At 40.5% G+C, this 21,036-nt stretch overlaps 1 protein-coding gene across 3 annotated transcripts in view; it reads left to right on the top strand.

Moving 5' to 3' along the window:
* The window catches only part of btbd11a (BTB (POZ) domain containing 11a), a 364,442-nt gene that overhangs the window by 235,952 nt on the left and 107,454 nt on the right, over positions 1 to 21,036 (top strand). For all 3 annotated transcript variants that reach the window (XR_007448417.1, XM_049566822.1, XM_049566821.1), the window contains exons 4-6: positions 6,965 to 7,117; positions 10,344 to 10,509; positions 16,508 to 16,597. Coding sequence is in view for 2 of the 3 variants with exons in the window: in XM_049566822.1 (XP_049422779.1) it covers positions 6,965 to 7,117; positions 10,344 to 10,509; positions 16,508 to 16,597 (409 nt within the window). In the remaining variant the exon portion in view is untranslated. The remainder of the gene's footprint in view (positions 1 to 6,964; positions 7,118 to 10,343; positions 10,510 to 16,507; positions 16,598 to 21,036) is intronic.

The raw sequence follows: 21,036 nt of genomic DNA, 5'->3' as shown, positions 1-21,036 counted from the left end.
GGATTGTGCACACACACAATCAATCTACATCCATTAAAGTGCTTGTTTTTGTCACCGACTGGCTCAGATTATCATTATAGGTGTTCCCTGCAGAGATAAACCTTGATGTTACAGAGTAAGATCTTATTTGTTTACTCAGAAACAGCCCCAGAATGGATATGGTCAGACCTACCAGACTCCATTTAAATAAACTGTTTTTTTTATAATCATAAAACACACTTTATTTAAAGTCACCAGAAACAAAGTAAAACTCACAAAAGCCATCTTGGTCTGTCTCTCCACTGTTCCAATAATCACCAACTCTGGTTTGGTAAAAAGAAACCCTTATTCACCCAATTAGATGTGAAAATATGCTGACTCTATACGTGCTTAAATTACTGATTATTTAAAAGGAGTCTGGTGGGTTTGGTGATGGTGATTTTGTTGCTGTTTCTAGCTAAACAAAAAAGGATCTAAGGCTTTATCCAAACAGTGTTAGATTGTTAAGGCACTGGTAAGAAAGTTGTGAGCCTCCATGGATGTGTAGTTCTTGAGATTGCAAATGACATACAACATTCGAGCACATTGTCAAAACATAAGCTAATGGTGTTTAGTAATGTTAGCATCGCTGTAGGCTACTGTTTCAGAACGTGCATGGAATTCACTAAAACACATGAGTCTATTATGTTGTAGCAGGGATGACAGTGGTTGACTGTTAATCAGTTAACCACTGAGAATATTTTTGACAGGTCATGCATGTTGACCTATGGGTTGATTTTGTTACTCATCAGTTTACTGCACTGCACACTACCAGGGTCTGGTGGTAGCTAGCTAGCAGCACCACTCATTCGGCAATCATTGCAAATAATGCTGTCCTGACCCAACAGTATTGCTGTGAAAACATTGTACCCACCCTTTGGTCTTCCAACCGGTTGCCCCAGTGAGTAAGTGGCCCAATTTTGAGCTGCAACCCCCTTAAGTATTGTTAACTATGTTACCACTGTCAACTCTGTTAGCACCATTCACTGTGTCAACACGGCTAGTGGTGCTAATAATGCTAAAATGATTTTGCAACTCAAAATGAAGCCACTTACCTACAGGGGCTACCTTGGGGGGAGCCTGGAGGGTTGCTGCCATGTTTTAGCAGCAACACTGTCCCGACAGTGTTACCAGCTGTAATCACTAAACACCGAATCAGCGCCGCTAGCTAGCTCACACCCAAACCAAGCTAACGAGACCAGAAGAAGGGCACTGTGAACGTTGATGCAGCTTGCTGACTGTCTGTCAGCAAGGCCAACAGGAAATAAAATCAAAGGCAAAATATTTAGACAACAAGACAATCAAAATTTCACTACATATTACTGGTTAGCGCCTTGAAATGCAGCTAAAGCTCACTGAGTCATTGTAGCTAAAAGGAAAGGCCTCTTGTGTTTCATGTCATTTTGCTTTTTTTTCTTTAAGCTAGTTACTCATAAGTTAATGGGTGTCGGGCTATCGAAAGCAGAATTAACTGAAACTGACATCCTACATTGTAGCGTTAATGGCTCGAGAGTACTGATTTTATGGTAAGTGTAACAAATCATAGATAACGTAAATGTCATAATATCGCTTATGTGTGTTTATAAGCCACACTTTCCCAGTGTATACAGGTTTTACCCTTGCCGACTCAGCCCTCACCTGATCCCCTCACTGTGACTAGACACGGTATCTGTGTCTTTCAAGTGAGGCAAACATCAGTTAGAGCTCGAGCTCTGACTAATGGGAGGAGGTCTGACTCGTCATATTAGTCAGCCAACTGTTTAACAGCAGCAGAGACCTTGCTTTTTTAAAAACCCTCTCCAGAGTTCAAATTTCTGTCAGACTGTAGGTGTACAGCTTTGGTGTTGGAATGAGAAACTGATTCACCCAAAATCGAGAACAGTCAAACACAGTGTGTCAATATCTGAAAGCTGCTGCCTTGATTAAACATGTGCTCACAGCAAAAATCACAGAGGAAGCAGGCAGCTGCATACGTGGTAAACATAACAGTCCCAAATGGGTTCGCTCAGCTGGGTACATGCTTCTGTTTGAATCTTTCATTTGGGAAATAATACTTGCCAGAGGGACATGAGGGAATAAAGCTCTTCAGGGACCTTTACTGATGGATTCATAATATAATTTCACTGACTATAACATGAAATTAACCTGTTTGATTTAAGGTTTTCAGATGTGCGTCAGAGACTGCTTCATGGTTATAAAAGCCTTAAAGGAAAATCTGTCTTTGCATCAAAAACTGAAATCTGGTGAGTCAGAATTATTCTTGACTCTACCATAATTAATGTTTCTTACATTTGGTGCAATCCTGAATAGTTGAGTTCGTAAAAAGGGCGTAGTCCTTATGGCTAAGTACAAATGGAAAAAAATGAAGCTTAATATCTGCTTAATGAGAACCTTGTGAAAGGGGTTTGTCAAGTGTGTCCCCTTAACCAGTGAACTGCAAATAGCCTGCATATATGCCACATATACCCAGGCTGTTGTGTTTGTCATTACTTCGCTAATGTGGAAGAGAGAAAAGAACCATTTTTATGAGCCTGAGAGGGTGATTATTATGAATGAGGAGGATTCACTGAAGGCACACAGCCAGCGGATGGACTCATAGCCGTAATTTAGATCTATGAACTCCATCAAGCCCAGGAAAACAATAAACTTTGTCATTTACGTTTTGTGATACGCCATATTTTATAATGAACTGTGGCCAGATGAAATAAAATCACAGCTGATGAGACAGTTATGTGGTAATAAGTGTGTGATAGATAAAATATATATAGTAATTAAAAAATATACGGTAATTAATTCCTTATAGTGTGTAATAAAGTAAGACCTAAACAGCCAAACAAGCTTCTATAAAAAAAAAAAGACCAAGACTGAATTACAGCTTTCCTTGTTTATTTATGTTGTATTTTATTAATACTATGAAAGCACATGTAATAACTCCAGGATGTGATTTAGGGGAATTTTAGCTAACGTAAGATAATTAATACATGACCACAACACCGTGTTAGCTGTTTAAATATTACTGTATTAACATGTATCTTAAAATTACGGGACAACACAGCTTGTCATGGAGTGTTTGAATAAATATGTTCATCCTAGTTTTGTGTACTAAAGGCAAAATGGAGTACGCATTAGCTTTAGCTCAGATAATCAGGCCCTCTTGGACATATACAATGGTTTCACAATCCTTCTTACAAGGGTTATTTTGGTAAGAGACAGGTGAACTGGGTCAGGGCATATGACCAGTTGTTCTATTTTTCTTTGTAGGTTTGATTTTTCCTCTCGGTTGTGCAAGTGTCCACATTGTGACTTGGAGTCAATGTAACTGAATTGATGTCAGAGAACACGCTCAAAAAGCGCTTTACTTTCAAAGAGTAATGTCATTTTTATGATAGAATAGTCACAATTTTCCCCAGAGTTTTGGCAGTTTTTCTGGGAACCTTCAACATCTTTGTATTTTAAAAAACAGTCACAGCTTTGTTCTGTTATAAAAACATGAAAACTTTTCAAACTGGTCTATTAACATCGCCCAAACGAAATGGTCATCCCAAATATCTGGGTGTACCCACTCTCCACTCTTGCCCCAGTTAGCCCTGGTGAATTACAGGCTTCATTAGCTATGTTTCCAACCAAAAGTGATTCAAATCATTGGGAAATGCGTATTAAAAGAAATACAAATCCTGTGTTTCCATTAAATGTACGGACTTTGGTGAAAACTATGAACTCGCACGAGTTTTACGCAGAACCGGAAACAAAACAAGTCTCGCATTCTTCTTGTACGCTTAATGTAACATTACCTAACTTCATAAGTTATATCGAGGTTGTAATTTTTAGCTTGGTGTTATTGGTGGAGGGTGTGTGGCTTATTCAAACAAATGAAAGCATGTTCTCGTGTCCTGAGGATCGTCTCTAGTGAACACAATTTCAGACTTCCTTCTCCAAATTCAGAGACAGATGCTGTGTCTCAAATCACATACTTCCATCAGTACACTTCCATGTAGTATACTATGTGCACTATGTACCCATTGGCGTAGTGCGCGAATTTCGACAGGGTAGTGTTGTCTCAAACCAAACACGGCCGTTGTGCACTCAGCGGAAATGACGACCACAAATTAGCTAGTTAGCAAACTAGCATCAGCATTCATGTTATCATTCGCGGTCCCAAATCATTACAGACTGCTAAATTAACCCAATAAACATACTGCTGGCTTATACCCGACAACAGTATAGTGATGCTTAGTGCAAAAAACACATGTATTTGTACAATGCAGCGATGTTCATGGTCGCACAGTCCTCGGCCGCCATTTCCTGTTTGAAAAGTGGTCCCTCCCTTTCCGCTACGTCGCCAAGATGGCGACTATTGAGGATGAAGTGTCCATAGTGCCACACTCAACTTCTTGACCGTTTTGAGTGCACCATCCGGCTACTCATAGTGCACTGCATTTTCCATACTTCTCAGTGTGAACGCACTTATGCACTCAAAATATTAAGTGTAAGTACAGAAGTACGTGATTTGAGACAGCAAGAGTCTAAAGGAGTAGGTGGATCTGAGCCTGGAGCTCTGCAGCTTAACGCTTCTCATCAATGTATGCATATAACGTTCAGCAAGGAAGTGAATAATTTTATTACCTTCAAAACATTTCTTTAATGTTTTGTTTTTTAAGAAAACAAGGAGTTGGAGAATCATACAAGTGTTTCTTTTTTGTTAGGAAAACAGCTCATTTTACTTGTGAAGTGATGTAAAGGGGTTAAATGTCTGATGAATGACTGACCTGAATTTTGCTGTTGTTGCACTGTGGAGGGGAGAAGATAAATAACAGAAGGAACAACATAAAACTGTGTTTGTGTGTATGAGAGCAAGAGAGATTAGGTGATTTACAGGTTATGTGATTAGAGACTAAACACACACACACACAAACACACACACACGCACACACCCTGGAAATAAATGATGAAATATGAACATGTCAGCCAGGCAAGACCCATTACTGATTTTGATTAAAGAAGGTAATAACAGCGTTTAGGGAGGTTGCAGCATCAAGATCTCTTTCTGTTCTGGACCATCTGACTCATAAATTATGAATATTGATTTGGTGTATCTGCCTTTTCAGTTATCTGTGAGGGCATCTTTAATTAGAAAGTTTGTGTGTTATCAGTGTTGGACCAGAGTCTCTATTAAGTGATTTCATTTGAAAGGTGAATAGAGCAGCGGTGTGTTTTAAAGGATTAGGTGGTATTAATTCATTCTGGCACACAGAGGTGACATTAATCATGATACTATACGTTGATGGGACCTGTGCCAGTCTGTGTTTCTACATTTGTGAATTGTAATTTATGAGGGGTGTCAAATAATTTTCAAGCACTGGGGAAGGACTGGAGTTTTTATTCCTCCATGCTGGCGCTAGCTGTAGCCTGGCATTTTGTTTCTTCTCATGAACTTGATATCTCAAGAATGCCTTCAAGGAATTCCTTAAAACTTGGCACAAATGTCCACTTGACTTAAGGATGAATTGATTCGTTTTTGGTAGTCATAGGTCTAAGGTCAAGGTCACCATGACCTTGCATCCATCTCATTCATGTGAATGCAGTATCCCAAGAACACCATGAGGGATTTTTTTCAAATTTGGCACAAAGGTCCACTTGGAGTTAGCAATGAACAGAATAGATTGTTGGTGGTCAAAGGTCAAGGTCACTGTAACCTTGTATCTGTCTCATTCTCATGAATGCAATATCTCAAGAACACCTGCCTGTCTTATTTGTGAACACGAAAGTCTTAAAGCAGGTTCCTCAAATTTGACACGAACGTCCACTTGCACTTAAGAATGAACTGATTAGATTCTGGTGGTAAAAGGTAAATTTCACTGCAACCTTGCATACGTGTCATTCTGGTGAATGTGATATCTCCCTTGGAATTTCTCCAGATTTGGCACAAATGTCCACTGGGACTCAAGAATTAACTGATTAGAATATGGTGGTCAAAGGTCAAAGTCACTGTGACCTCACGAAACATGTTTGCCATAACTAAGGAATTCATATGCTTATAATGATAACATTTCACACAAATGTCTAATAGGAAACATCTCCAGCTGGGTCCCACTGGTAGGAGGCCTCAGGGCAGACCCAGAACATGCTGGAGGGATTACATATCTCATCTGGCCTGGGAATGCCCTGGGCTCCCCCAGGAGGAGCTGGAAAGTGTTGCTGGGGAGAGGGACGTCTGGGGTGCTTTGCACGGCCTGCTGCCCCAAGTCCCGGCCCTTGAAAATGGATGGATGAATGGATATTATTTCATTTTTGTATACTTTAATATAGTAAACCTTTTCATGTTTTATAATGGTCTCCTGCTTGCACTTGCTCATAGAAGCCTAAATTTAGTAAGTAACAACCCCTTAACAGTTCATGGCGACAGTCAAGGTAAAAAAGAAACATCTTAAGGTAGCACTTGCTCAAGAGTAATACCTCAGAAACTCAGCTTATCTTCGTCACCAGCACTGTGTAGGTGTGGTTTGATCAGATTTGATTGACGGTGACCACACAACCTCACCGACTGTCATCAGATTCTGATTTAAATGCTGTTAAATTCTGACTGGTGCATAGAGATATGTCTCCTTTTTCCCAAAGGAGTCCCTCCTACTTCAAACCAGCAAAACGAGCGTAGAGGAAAAAAGAAATCTCTCATGTGAAATAACCCAGACCGTTCTAACTTTGGTAGAAAATAGTGTGTTTATGTGGGATCCCATCAGTCATGCTAAGAACTGATAAAAAATAATAAGCTTTCAGGGCCTTCAAGGTCATTCTTTTCATTTCATGAAATCCTGTTGTACTTTAAAGGTTTAAATATTACATTAGTAAGATGTGGAGAATCCCATTTTCTGATTCCTTCTTTTAACGTCCAACTAATCTGATTTGATTTGCACATCTGATGTGAGCAAACCTTTGTTTTCCCCCGCAGGCCGTTCCTGGTACTGCCTCCGCTGATGGAGTGGATCCGAGTGGCGGTCGCCCACACTGAGCATCGGCGAAGCTTCTCTGTGGACAGTGATGACGTGAGGCAGGCCGCCAGGCTGCTGCTGCCCGGCGTGGACTGTGAACCACGGCAAATAAAGTAAGGAGATGACACTTATAACAAGGTTTTACTGCAACAAGCAGGCTGCTCATGAGGCAGAAATAATCTCACCGGTTCAGTTAAACCTCAGTGTGTGAAAAAGGAGTGCGTCCATCCTACTTCTGGAAGTGTTTAATCATCATAAACTTATGCCCATAAGCTCGGTAGCTCAACCCAGAAATCTCTCATGGCGTACAAAAGCCCCGGCCACAGTATATACACATCTGTTCAAAGCCTCTATAAATGCTCCATAAAGAGTGTGGTCCTATAAATCTATAAAGACATCTGTTGGACTGGAACTAATTATATCACACATGTAACAAAAGCCAGATATCCACACTGTCAGAATAACAGGGACAAAGAGTCAGCAGACAAAAAGGTTCATAAATATTGTGTATTGCTCTTTTTTTCTATGTTGTGGTTGGTGAGGATTGGTGAGAACTGCCACGTCCTGGTACTGATTGAGATCAGTCCCCATATCAGTATAATTGCAGGACATGTTGCAATAAGTCTGTCTCATTGAGGACATGCTGACATGCCAAGCTGAGAGTTCTTAGTTTGACCCGTGCTTTCCTGCTGTGACAGGTCAAAGTGTTATAGCGCTACCATTCAGCTTGACACTGTATTTTCAGTTGTTTGGTGTTAATGGTTTGGTCAGCAAAGTCCATTAAGATCCATTTATTAAAGTGTTGTAAGCAAGAATTGGGCTAGATTTAATTTTAGCCATGCTAGCTGTGTTTAGGGATTGCATTGTAGGTCAGTCGGCCAGTCTACATTGGTCCATGACTGAAATATTTTTCATATATAATTAAAAACAGCAGGCTGACATTTGGGATTTTAAGTGAAATATCTCGACTACTATTGGATAGGTTGCCATGACAGTTGCTACACTCATCCATATTCCCCTCAGGATGAGTTGTAATCTCTTTGGTGATCCCTCAACTTTTTAAATAACGCCATCATCAGGTCACAATTTCAGTTTGTCCACTACTTTATCTGGAAAACCAATGACGTTCCCATCAGCCTCAGCTGCACTTTGTGTTCAGTGCTAATTAGCTAATGATAGCATGCTAACACACTAAATTATGGTGATAAAAAATACATCTGTTAGTAGGGCTGGGCAATATAATGACTATGTACAATATTGCGATATATTTTCAGGCAAGATATAAATTTAGACAACACAGTTTATATCGATATGGGGTCGAGTTGCGTTACGTAATGCATACCAGTGTTCATCTGTCCTCTCTCACTCACCCACAGTTTTGTAATCAACACTCAGAGAGACAGTCTGACTTTTCATTAGTCTACAGTGTGACATCGGTCTACATGTTGCATGTGCTACACTAAATCAGTCTGTGAGATGAATTTGCACACACAATTTGTGTGTGAGGTGGATCATAGCGCACCACCATTCTTCTTGGTGGTCTATTTGACATGGAGGCAGCGCCTGGATGCAGGCAGCTTATGTTATTATTATGTTATTATTTTCATTGTGAGCATGGTAGCATGCTGATCACCAAGTCTGTTTGTTTTGGAGAGAAAGAGACCTCTGTAAATAATAATAATAATTTGACTGCCAGTAAAAACCTCCTGAACTCAAGTTATCAGAGACAAAAGATGAGCACAGATGAGTATGTGGTGGGCATGCTGCCAGTCTCTGACATGCCAAACAGTGTAGCAGAAACACTGATTTTTTTAATGTTATACTGCCTTATTCAGTGTTTTTATCGCTTCAAATCACCGGATCTGTTTGTTTTTGAGAGGAGGAGACCTCTGCAAATATTTCCGCTCACAGTAAACACCTCCTGAACATCTGGATCAGAAAAAAGACAAGCATACATTAAGTTATCAGAGAAAAAGGGTGAGCACACTATAGCATCTCCGAAATGCCAAACAGCATCAAAGAAACACTAATTTGTAACATTAAACTGTTTTATTCAGTGTTTTTAATTGTTCAAATCACCTGGTCCGTTTGTTTTCGACAAGAAGAGACCTCTGTGGATAATTCAGCTTCTGGTAAAATCCTCCTGAACAATGAACACTGAAGGAATCTTAACTGAGAGAAGTTTCAGCTGGTTACAATCTGCTGTCCTCATCACTAAATGCCACTAAATCCCCCTAAATCTGACACACTGTTTCTTTAAGTAGAGCTTCACAGAGCTGCTAGTTTGGATGTAGACTCTTAGTCCTGTTAAACTACAGTGTCTAACTTAAAGGCAGTGCTGGGAAGGAAGACATCAAATGAATTAACATTATATTCTACATAGAAGTCTTTTACCAAAAAGAAAATATTCGGATGTTGTAATCACCGACACTTTGATTAATAACTGTAGTTAAATTTCATATTTTGTTCTCAGTGCCTGTCAAGATCACAGTTACATTTATTTTGTAATTTATTGACGTAACGCCGTCACGTGTAACTAGTTGCTCCCCAACTCCTGGCTTAAAAAGTTTGTTCATGAGATTTGGCAGTTCCTAAATGAAGTTTCTCTTTGAGTAACCCATCTGCTGGCTTCGTGACTTGGGGATAAATCTTCTCTCTGCATATTTCTCTCTCCCCTGTTTCCTCCTCTCCCCGCCTTCCCCTTCACTCATGCACAAACACACCCCAGCAGTCACGTAGCCATGCTCCATATTTGTCACATGGCGGCTCAGTCAGCAATGTTGTGTTGGTGTCAGTGGGTTAAAATTCGCATCACATCTCGAATACGTGCAGTGAAATAATTAATGAAACACTGAGAGGTGTGAATTGCCAATTAACATCTCTTTACACATGTCAGGTATAATCGTCACATAACATTTGACAAACATCATGAAACGGCTCCTCCGTGACCCCGTGGAAACATCAGCTGTGGCAGCTGCTCGCAGCTTGGATTAAGAGGCTTTACGGGAGTCATGAATGAGTAATAATGAGTCACAGCAAAAGCTTTACCTGGAGAAAAGCTACTTTAGGAAAGGACGGAAGTAGAGAACCAGATGCAAGCAAAGGAGAATGATGAATGCAAAGTGGATTGACTTTGAATGCAAACAGCTCAATGCTTGAAATAAACTTATAAAGTCGCAGTTGATTTTATAATGCTGAGAGTTTAAGTTGCAGAGTAGCAGTCATTTTCTGTTTCTCTCTCCGTGTGAAATGGAGCTGTTTATCCACAGATCTCAAAATCCATTCCTGAGATAAGCTCCCACTTAATCACAGTAATGGATTTGCTGTTTCCATCTGCAGAGCGGAGGATTGTTTCTGTGCCACCAGGAAGCTGGATGCCGCCTCCACAGAGGCCAAGTTTCTGCAGGACCTGGGCTTCAGGATGCTCAACTGCGGACGGACAGACCTGGTCAAGCAGGCCGTGAACCTGCTGGGGCCCGATGGCATCAACAGCATGAGCGAACAGGTCCGGCAGTTAACACGCACTCCTACATGCACACACGGCACCAACATCACACACCTACACAGGGATAGTGGAGAGTTAAACACAATGAATTTCTAACAAGTATTACCTAGCAGTCCGTCCCAGTTTACACACACATGCTGGGCACAGGCTGCTGCCGATGAGTCACGCACTGTGCTGAATTCTTATGGCGTGATACAACTTTTCAGAGTTCACATTATTTACAACAAAGTGTTGGATGCTTTGTGTCTGTGTGTGTGTGTACAAAGAATGTTTGTAGGAATATAAATACATTATAAATACATCTGAATATTTGCTGTAATGTTAGTCACCTTGCATGACTTCTCCTCAGTTATAACAGCCAAACTGAAACACACACACACTCCTTATAACTTCAGATCTTGGCTCATAACAGGGCTGCAACTAATGATTATTTTCATTATCAGATAATCTGAGGATTATGTTCTTATTAACAGTTTTTCTTGACAGGTTTTCTGAAGCCAAAGAGGATGTTATCAAATTGCTTGTTTTACCTGATCCACACCCCAAAACCTAAAGATAGTCTTTTTGTCTGTTTATTACCACATAAAAGCCCAGACACACCAAACCAACGTCAGAGAACTCGTGCCAGTGAAGGTCAACTGTTGCGTCGTCTGTGTCACAGCCAAAAGTTGCACTTGACACACAGCAAAAGCTAAAGCCAGCGGCCAACTAGCACGTATGTTCTGTGCCTAAGTAAGAGGAAATAACTCTCCACACCAGCAGGTGGCAGTAGTCTCTATTTGTCATTCAAATAAGAAACCGGTAGATTAATAGGACGGATTCAAGATGCTAGTTAGCTAGTTAGCACAATAAAAAGACAACCTGATGTTGGAAGAACAGAGCATATGTGTGCCAGCGAACAATAACAAGCTATAACAAATTCTTTCTGCCAAAGAGCTCAATAGCTAAAAAATAATCTTACCTAATGATACTACTTGGTTTCAATCACTTCTCTTGACTTCAGCCGTTTATTTTCCTAACTTCCGTTTTTTTTCCTCTCTTGCAAGAAGCTGAATTTCCAGTCAGAGTGATTTCATTTAGGGATGCACGATACTGGATTTTCTGCCTATATACCGATATTTAACAACTTATTTGGCTGATACCCGATATGTCCTTTTTCCCCCACCTAATTTTGGTGATCATCAAGTCTCCTCTGTAGTTGAATTAACATCATATTATGCATGAATATTCTTATCATAACGGCTCACCAGCAGATGGAGACATGGAATAGAATGCTTTCCAGTGTATGTAATATTCATTCATTGTGCAAATAAGAGAAAGTACGTTGGCCGATCTGATAGTTAATTTTAAAGCCAATATCGGCTGATACTGATGACATGCCAATATTATCCTGCATCCCTAATTTCATACACGGAAGGGCTCCACCAGCTCCAGCGCTGATTCAACTTGCTGAATCAGCCGAAAAAACGCTGACTAGTGTCAACAGTGCGGGACAAACTGCAAAAACTAGAGTGACAGACACTCACCAACGGCTGAACATTGACCGATGGTCAGTCAGCCGTTAATATGTCAGGGCCCTCAGACGATAAAAGTAGCAAATCCTCACAACTAAGAAGCTGGGGCAAAGCCTTTGTTGACAATTTTGCATGAAAAATTACTCACAATTAATCAATTATTAAAATAGGCTTACATTTATCAGTTAAATATAGAATTTACATCCAATGGAGTCAAGTAATTCTTGCATAAGACCGAAAAGGATAATTTATGTAATTAAATAGAATAAAACATGAGATGAATACACAATGAGAATTTAGTAAGTATAACTCATAGAATTGACCTAATTTACTGTAATAAAGGTTAGAACATTACCGTTAAGAAATTCTAATATATTGATGTTAATCAGTTCCATATTCATCTCAGTTTTGATTTTATCATATAAATGGTAATTTTTTTGGTTTATGCTAGAATAACTTTACTCAATCGTATGGAAATTTTATATGTAACTGAAATATGTAAACCTGTCTCGACAGTGTCTAACAACTTGCAGTTATGAATACAAATATGAATTTTTGTGATATACACAGAGTCTGATAGTAGCTGTGCGTTACACCTCTACTATGTGTCCATAAGAATTAAAAATAAAGGAGTGATCTAATGGTCTGTCTCTACAAGATGCTGCAACAATGTTCCTGGACTGAGCTCTGATGTGTTTGACCATCAGGTCGATTTCTCTGTCTTACTGCATTTAGGTGTTAATGTCCTTTGGGATTCTTTACCTTCTCCAGTCAATGGAAATATCGGTTATTCCCTGCTGCTAAGTGGCACCTAATAGAGGAATCTGATCTTCCGTGGTCAGAAGGCTGTGCCTGGTTAAGTTCATTTCAGAAGCTTTTGGCGGGATTCATGTTTGTTCAAAGCCCCCTTTTTCAACCTGATCGCCAGAATAAATGTTAGGCACATGTATGTTTGTTTGTACATTATTATGTAGCAGTTATATTGAAACCTTTCCTTTCGACTCTGGGAAACCACTTATGATTAAGGAAATGTCATGTTTTAACTTAAAATACCTGATTTTGGTGGTACAGCCCCCGCTAAAAATGCTGCAATGTCTCGGTAAGACACATTAGCTTTTCATGGCATTTTCCCCTGTAGAAACACAGCAACAGGCTGCTAAAAAAGATCAATGTTGGTTGCTAAAAAGCTGCGGGAAACACAGCAATGTCTCGCGAAACACCCCCCCAAAAAACAGTTTTATGGTTGTTGGTCTCAAATAGTGGTCTGCAGCTTGGCAAGCATCTCACCTAGATGTCACGCTATTTGACGTTTGTGCCAAATGATGAAACTAGGATGAAAAGATTCGATTTGGAATGGTCAAAGGTCAAGGTCACTGTGACCTTTTTTGTCTCATTTTTGTGAGTGCAATATCTCAAGAAAGGTTTGAAGGAGTTTTTTCAGATTTGCCACAAACATTCACTGAACGATGAACTGATTGGATTTTGGTGGTCAGATCTCAAGGTCACTGTGACTTTGAATCAATCTTATTCTTGTGAACACAATAGCTCACAAACACCTTGAGGGACTTTCTTCAAATTTGGCACAAATGTCCACTTGGACTCAACGATGAAATGATCAGCTTTGGTGTGATCAAAGGTCAAGGTCACTGTGACCTCACAAAACGTGTTTTTGGCCACAATTTAAGAATTCACGCGCTAATTATGACAAAATTTTTACACAAATGTCCAACAAGATAACATTATGGGGTGATGACATTATATTTTCAAAAGGTCAAAGGTCACTTTCACTGTGACATCATAACATTTAGCATAAAACTCTTTTCTGGCCATTACTAAACATCATATCAAAGGCCAGATGAAGAGACGTTTGTTCAGATACTGAAGTGGTGACACTGATATTAAACTGCTGATTGTATAGATCTTCTGTGCTGTCGGGGGGATGATGTGTGTGAAGCATCTGTGTTTTCACAGACATGGATGTAAACTGTAAGTGCAACTTCAGCGATTCGCTGAGGCATACAACCCCAAGGCAGTAATTCTAGTTGTTTCTGACATAACTCTATATTTTTAGAAAACATACAGGTTTGATGTTACCCACAGCTCCTGGCAGGTTGATTGATACCACATTAAAATCATATAGGGTATAATATCAGTATTACATGTCACTGAGATTAGACCCTATATGATTTCATGTGACAAATAAAATTGATTGACAGACAGAACAGACCTGAATCAGTATTTACAGGTCCTTATGAATGTAAGAAATTGTATTGACTGACACTTTCCCACCTCTCTTCTCACATAAATAACAAGCCGTGGTGACACACACACTTTTTATTCACTTGTGAACTGGCTAAATGGTGCAGGGGACCAGACAGCGTTTCAGGAGCAATAAAGTAAAAGCTGTGGGCTGTCATCGCGGCTTAGAGGCATTTGAACTCATCACGATGATCATCAGCCGTCTATCGCCCTTCAGCCGTCTGCTGATTAAGTAGATTGGTGTCCAGGAAATATTTAAGAATGAATCACCACAAAGGGATATCAATCTTCAACATAAAATGCTCTGGTGTGTTATGAGCGAGTCGTAAAAGGCCTGTGTTGAACATAATGGCCCAGATCGGACATATGATTGAAGGCTGTTTTATGGAAGCTCGCCCACTGTAATGCGTGCTTTGTTTTAGGCTGGATAGTCCGATAAATAGGAAGAACTCAGCCTGCTTTTAATATTAACTTCTTTTGTTACTTTTCTCCCTGCAATAACACTCAGATGAGGCTTCACCCTGCGGCTCGGAGCATAATGTGTGTGGGCTTGTCAGGCTCAAGACAGCGCTCTGTGCGTATGGTGACATGTAGAGATATATAAGATGTTATGTTAGGAGTTTCACAGCCCACCTGCTGTCGCTCTCGTTGGAGAGACACAGTTATTTTGAGGCAGTTATGATTATGTCTGGAAAATTAGACTCTTAAAGAAACTGCTGGAAATGCCTGATGAGGAGGAAATAGGCACCTAGTTGTATGTTGCATGTGAATACTGCGTGTATTTTAAAGCAATCTTTCGTCATGGGGCTGATTAGTCGCCAGCCGTGAACTCTCAGCATGAACATATGGTGTTTCAAAAGGTTCCTCATGACAAAATGGCAATTTAAAGAACATTACCTAAAGAAAGACTTGGACACTAACTGATTCCTATGTTGATGTCCTATACGACTAACGAGCACAGCTGTTGGCGAGCTCCTTATAGAACTGCTAATTGCCTCTTAAGGGCTTTGCTGATGGCGCTGAAATCCATATTTTTCACAGCATAGTTAAGGGAAATGACCAAAGAATCATGTTTGGTGTTTGTAAGCTATGGTAATGAATCAAGATGCTCAACTCCAGCAGGCGAGTGCACTTAATTAGGCGTTGAATACTCAAGGAACAGATCAACAGCAAATTATAAACAGAACAGCGCTCCAATCAAGTCATTTGTTAATGAACATACAAAAAGCAAACATCATCCCTCACTGAGAGAACATCTGTGGGAATTTGGTTTGAAGTCTCGAAATGCAATAGAAACACTTATTTAACTTTAGTTTGGTGAAATCTGGACAGTAATTTGTCCAAAGATAAGATAGTTATCATATTCATACAATAATTGAGCCTTTTGTAGGATCAGTAATTCTTAAACATAGCGGCCACTCCAGGATGTTGCGATGAAAAATTAATGCAAATTCAGCCAAACCCCATGAATTCCTCTCTCCAATCACCAACAACGTAACCACAAATTTGACTATTTAAAAAAGGTAAATCTGATTTCATTGTGGAGACTACTGCTGCCTGAGTGTAAGCTCTGTACCAGGGACTTACATACAGTGATAGGGCTAACTGTTAGCATCACAAAGCTAACGGTACCCAACGGTTCTTGACGAGTTTAACAACAGAGATGAGACAATTAAGTGTTGGTGTGAGATTGTTTGGACTGTTTAGCAGTTTGGTGTTGGATGTTAGCCGCTGCAGCTGTGTTATCTCGTGCTAACAGGGCAGTGCCAGACCTAGCACATTTGGCACCTAGCTGTTGCTTCACATTTCAGAGAGCAGTGCAACTGTTTTTACAATTTTCACTTGCTCACAATGTCATTAGAAAATAAGACCTAGAAACATGCAACATACATTGCAATTTTTTAGAAAAGCTGCCGTTAAATCAGGCATTACAGGCTACAGCAATCCCCCAAAAAGGCCACATAATAGTGAAATGCTACAATCTATCTGTCTGTGCAAGTGGAGTATGGGAATTCACATCTTTGGTTTAGAACCAGAGACCCTGGAATCATAATTTGTGCTGTTGACACTGTTCTGTTTATCCAAAGAGCTGCTGCTGTGTTTACCATTTGGAAATAAGAAGCAGATTAAGTTTGCAGTTGGCTGAAAACAATCTCCTGAGAGAAATACAGTTCATTACCTTTCCGGAGCCTGAACCCTGTAACCCTCCTCCTCTCCACCCACAGGGAATGACCCCTCTAATGTACGCCTGCGTCCGCGGCGATGAGGCCATGGTTCAGATGCTGCTCGACGCTGGAGCTGACATCAACAGCGAGGTCAGTGTTCACGAGACACCATCAGTCTGTCAAAATGTCACATTGATTCCACGTTTCTGTGTTTGTTTATTTGCTTGTTTTTGTTTGTGTTTTTGGTCCAAAATGTTCATTTACATTTGTTGTGTGACAACGATGAACCCACTTTGTGTTGCTCTTTCCCTCCTCCCTCTGTCTGCATGGTCTCACCTACTGTCGGCATGCTCTCTGTTCTCCTGGCAGCTTATTACACAAAGTGCACTGATAAGCAGTAAAGGAGGATCATTTGCACAGTAACAATGATACACAATGATAATCCACTGATGGTCTCGCAGTGCAGCCAGTTATTTGATTACATTTTACAGTGTAGACATTCAGCAGCAGTTTGCTCTGTGCTGCATCAATAATGCATTACTGTTGTACAAGTGTGTGCACTTAGTGTAACCTGCTCCCACTGACTGTACATGAAGCATGGACTTTGTTGCATTGGTGTTGAACTGAGAACAGTAAAAGTAACAGTGAAGGCTTTTTGTTATGAATCTGATTTTTGTCTCTGTAGTGTCTTCTGTGTGTGTGTGTCGGTATGTAGCTGCTTTAATCGTAGATGGCAATAAGAATATTCCAGAATAGAAATGCTTCATAGACTCTCCTCCACCATAGTGAACTCATTGTTGTTTTGATTGCTCCATTGGTTTAGTGCCTGTGTCAGTGCAGGGGTGTTGACTCAAAGCAAAGCGCTACCTGTATAAATCATGCAGCGTCAGTTCACCCAAATTACAAGAAACATATTTTCTTGTGTTTTTCTAATGGAGTCCGGTCATGCAGATCAATATGTGCTGAGGTTTTGAGATACTGTAAACTATCATTGATTTCAGCTATCGCACCAATACAATGGAGGTAAATGGACACTTGTTTGTTTCCCTCAAACCAACCACTCTTTAAAAACCAGTGCCCTGGTTTAGTTTTCCCCAACGTGGGCATCACGACCCCACAAAAGGGCGCCAATAAGATTTTTTTTTATTTAGTGGTTCAAATAAGAAACCCTTTTGTTTTGGTGCTGGTTTATTATTTTTCTTCAGAACTGTTTTCACAAATTCTCATGAGATGATACCTTTTACCATTTTTAGTTTTTGGAAAAGCCAACACCTTCTCACTCTGACCTCGTCACATATCAGTGTTTGGGCATGGATTGTCCACATCCACATACGATGTGAAAGGTATCCTGGGTGTGTTGGTTGTTGATTTTCTAGGACACCGTGTCAAGTTCTTCAAAATACACTTCAGTTTTCACAGGAAATTTAACGATTACATACAGTCGCACTACATCAGTACAACAACGTGAATTCATGTTTTTTTCCCTCCAACAATAAACACACATGGTTTGGCTTTATAATCCTTCAGGACACAAACACAGCTGTCTCAGGTGAAAGTCTGTGTTGGTTGGAACCATCCAACAACTCGGACTTTCACTGCCTTGACTTGCGTTCTTGTCCCACCTCATTTACCCCTGATGCTGTCAAGCGACTGGCCACGTATCATGTCGACATTAAAGGACGGCCTTTTTTGTCAGTGTCTGACACACTCACTCACTGCACAAGCGTTCGATTTCAATGACTTTGGAGTTTACCAGGTTGGAAAAACACATTTTAGACATCTCCTCCTAAACCATTGGTCTGATTTGTACCATCACTATTGGACCAAGCTTATTTAAGGTATCAAAAGCTTGTTGATGTCTCATTACTTTCTGAAGATAAGGCCCGTTTCCACTGAAGAAGTTCCTGGTACTATTTGGGGGGCAGGAACTTTACAGGAACATCCTCTCGTTCGGCCCTCTCAACCGCCGTGTCTCCACTGTGCGGCGGAGTAGGAGGAAGGGTCCTGTAAAGTTACCGGGCTCTGGATGTGACGTAATTGTTGCACGACCATTTTGACCGGGGCGACGCTGTAAAGAAACAAACAAAGAACAACAACAAAGAAGAAGAAGCGGAAGTAAGAAGAAGAAAGCAGACATAGCTATGAACGAGCTAACCCTCGTCTGCTGAGTTTTAAAAATGCCGGCTATTTTGTTGCTTTCTGTTGTTGTCACATCCCGCCTTGAGTATATCCAATCAGCACCAAGTAATCCCCAAGCCCCAGCCAGGAGTTTTTCGGGGCTGTTCTGAGTACCTACTCCGAGGCAGGGACTTGTTTAGCCCCTGTAAAATTTCTGGAACTCTGTCCTTCGGGGGTGGTTCCTGCGGTGGAGACACGCACCAACAGCCCCGGCCCCATAAAATTACCCCGAAGTTCCTGCGGTGGAAACGGGCCTATAGTGGTCAGTGAACTTGAAATGGGCAAAGCTCAACACGTAACTAGACCTAACTCCATAACCTTAAGGTCATCACCAGGAACCTTGCAGGAAATGTCCACAGAATTACCTGAAGCATACCCTGAAATTTTCATTCAAATCAACCACTAGGGGGTGCTACAAATGCAAAATCATACTATAAATCAGGAATTGTTGGTCCAATCATTATAGAACTCACAGGATATGTTTCATAACAATGTTAAACCATGTTTGCAAAATTATTTAGAAATCCTTCGATAAAGTTCCAGTTAACATTGGCCTGGCACAAATGAGGTCATAAATCAATGACAGTGGTTCCAAACATCACCAAACTGGTCGAAATTTTAATTAGGCTGTTAAAACATGTCCCCAAAATGTTCTGCAATTGACCAATAGGAGTTGACGGCGTTGCTAGACAAGAGCGGAGCTCGGCATAGATTTGGTTGGAAATGAATGAGCGTCTGTCCGATAGTCACAAAACCTCTTAGTTATTTTCAATCCAGGTGTCGGACACTGACAAAGGTCTTGAGCCTTTGCAGCTTTCAACTTTTAGCCGTCCAAGCTGGTTTGATCTGCCACTTTCTTTTGATGTTTGATTTTACTTTTACCTCTTCGGGCCTCTAAAAAATTCTGTTTGAACTCCCCAGAACTGGTCTTATCACTGGATTTATTCTCAAAGCAAGGGCTTAATGGCAGTCCTGCCACAGACATCTACATGGACACTGGATTTCACACATACTACCACTGCAGCACTGTTGTTATGTAGTGTATTGTCAGGCCAGATGGTGCTTTAATTATACTCCCCACACTAATTGTGTTTACATTCTTTCATTTACCTTGTGGTGTAGAGCTACAGTGGGCTATGCACCTACTTACGTAACAAGAGTTTATCCAGATAACGTCTATTTCATCTTGACATATAACTGAATCGCACACTGCTGCTGTTTTTACATTGTTTTATTTACTGTGACAGAGAGCAGAAGAGATAAAGAGAAAGGTTTGCTAGATGTTTGTTAATGAAAAGCAGTCTTTTCTCAACATGCACAACACAGTTCTTAAAGTGGTATCTCCATAGCTGCTGATGCCCACATTTTGTGACGCATTCAGTGACTCTTTAACTCTCTTGGCTGGATTCATAGCAGGTTTGAGCTATGACCTTTAATGTAGAGTAATGAGAAAACATTTCTGCATATCAAAGGATGAACAAACAAAGAAAGTGTGAAACCAGTGACCTAGATTTCCCCAGAGTTTACTGTCAACAGGTTTATAAGGACTGTTTCTTTGAGAGAGAATAGTTCTGGTAAACCTGTCCAGAGTGAAGTCTTTGGGTCATGACGTTATTTCTTAATACCATAAGCAACAAAAAAATTAATTTCCAGTCACCTTTACTCTATTAAGGTATTGACAGAAATCTTAAAACCTTATCATATAAACCAAAAACTATCTGCATGGCTAAATTCGTCGCGGGGCAAGTCAGAAAATCGACTACATAGCGTAATCAACACAGCTACGATGACATCACCCACTCCTGTCTTGAAGCCTTGAGTTTGGCATTTTAGCCGTCACCATCTTGGTGTTTTGGAGCCCAAAATTGAAACCTTTTGGACGAGAGGGCGGAGCTGTCGAGGAGTTTGTTAGCTTGTTAGCAAACTTGTCAATCATAAGGTAGCCATGCTCTCAAGCATACCCTGCCTTATTGTCTGTTTTAGAATCAGACCTCTTTTTTCCACCAGTGAAGTCACCCCCTGCTGGCCATTAGATAGAATGCAGGCTTAAGGCACTCCCGTATTGGCTTCAATTTTTAGACTTGGGGATAACCTCTTGTTAAAGCATTTTATTGAGAATGGTGTCAATTGGCACAGATCAGAAGTAAATATATACAGATAAAGAAATTATTGATAGATATACAAAGGCAATATAAAGATAATTAGTGCATTTACAAAACTGATAGAAGCCCCTTTTACACTGCCAGATTTTCGGCTGTGAGCGTTTAGACACACAGAGCCGGATTGGCGAGTTGATCCGAGGTGCCCAATTTTCCACCTCGTAGGGTAGTCATATTGGCGGAACCCTTTTAGTTTAAACAGAGCGAGGTGGCCTTCCGCCACAGGAGGGGCTGTTGATGACACCACATGTG

The sequence above is a fragment of the Epinephelus fuscoguttatus genome, linkage group LG22 (genome assembly GCF_011397635.1).
Source record: "Epinephelus fuscoguttatus linkage group LG22, E.fuscoguttatus.final_Chr_v1".
In the NCBI taxonomy this organism is placed as follows: domain Eukaryota; kingdom Metazoa; phylum Chordata; class Actinopteri; order Perciformes; family Serranidae; genus Epinephelus; species Epinephelus fuscoguttatus.
This window is presented reverse-complemented; position numbering and strand designations above follow the sequence as displayed.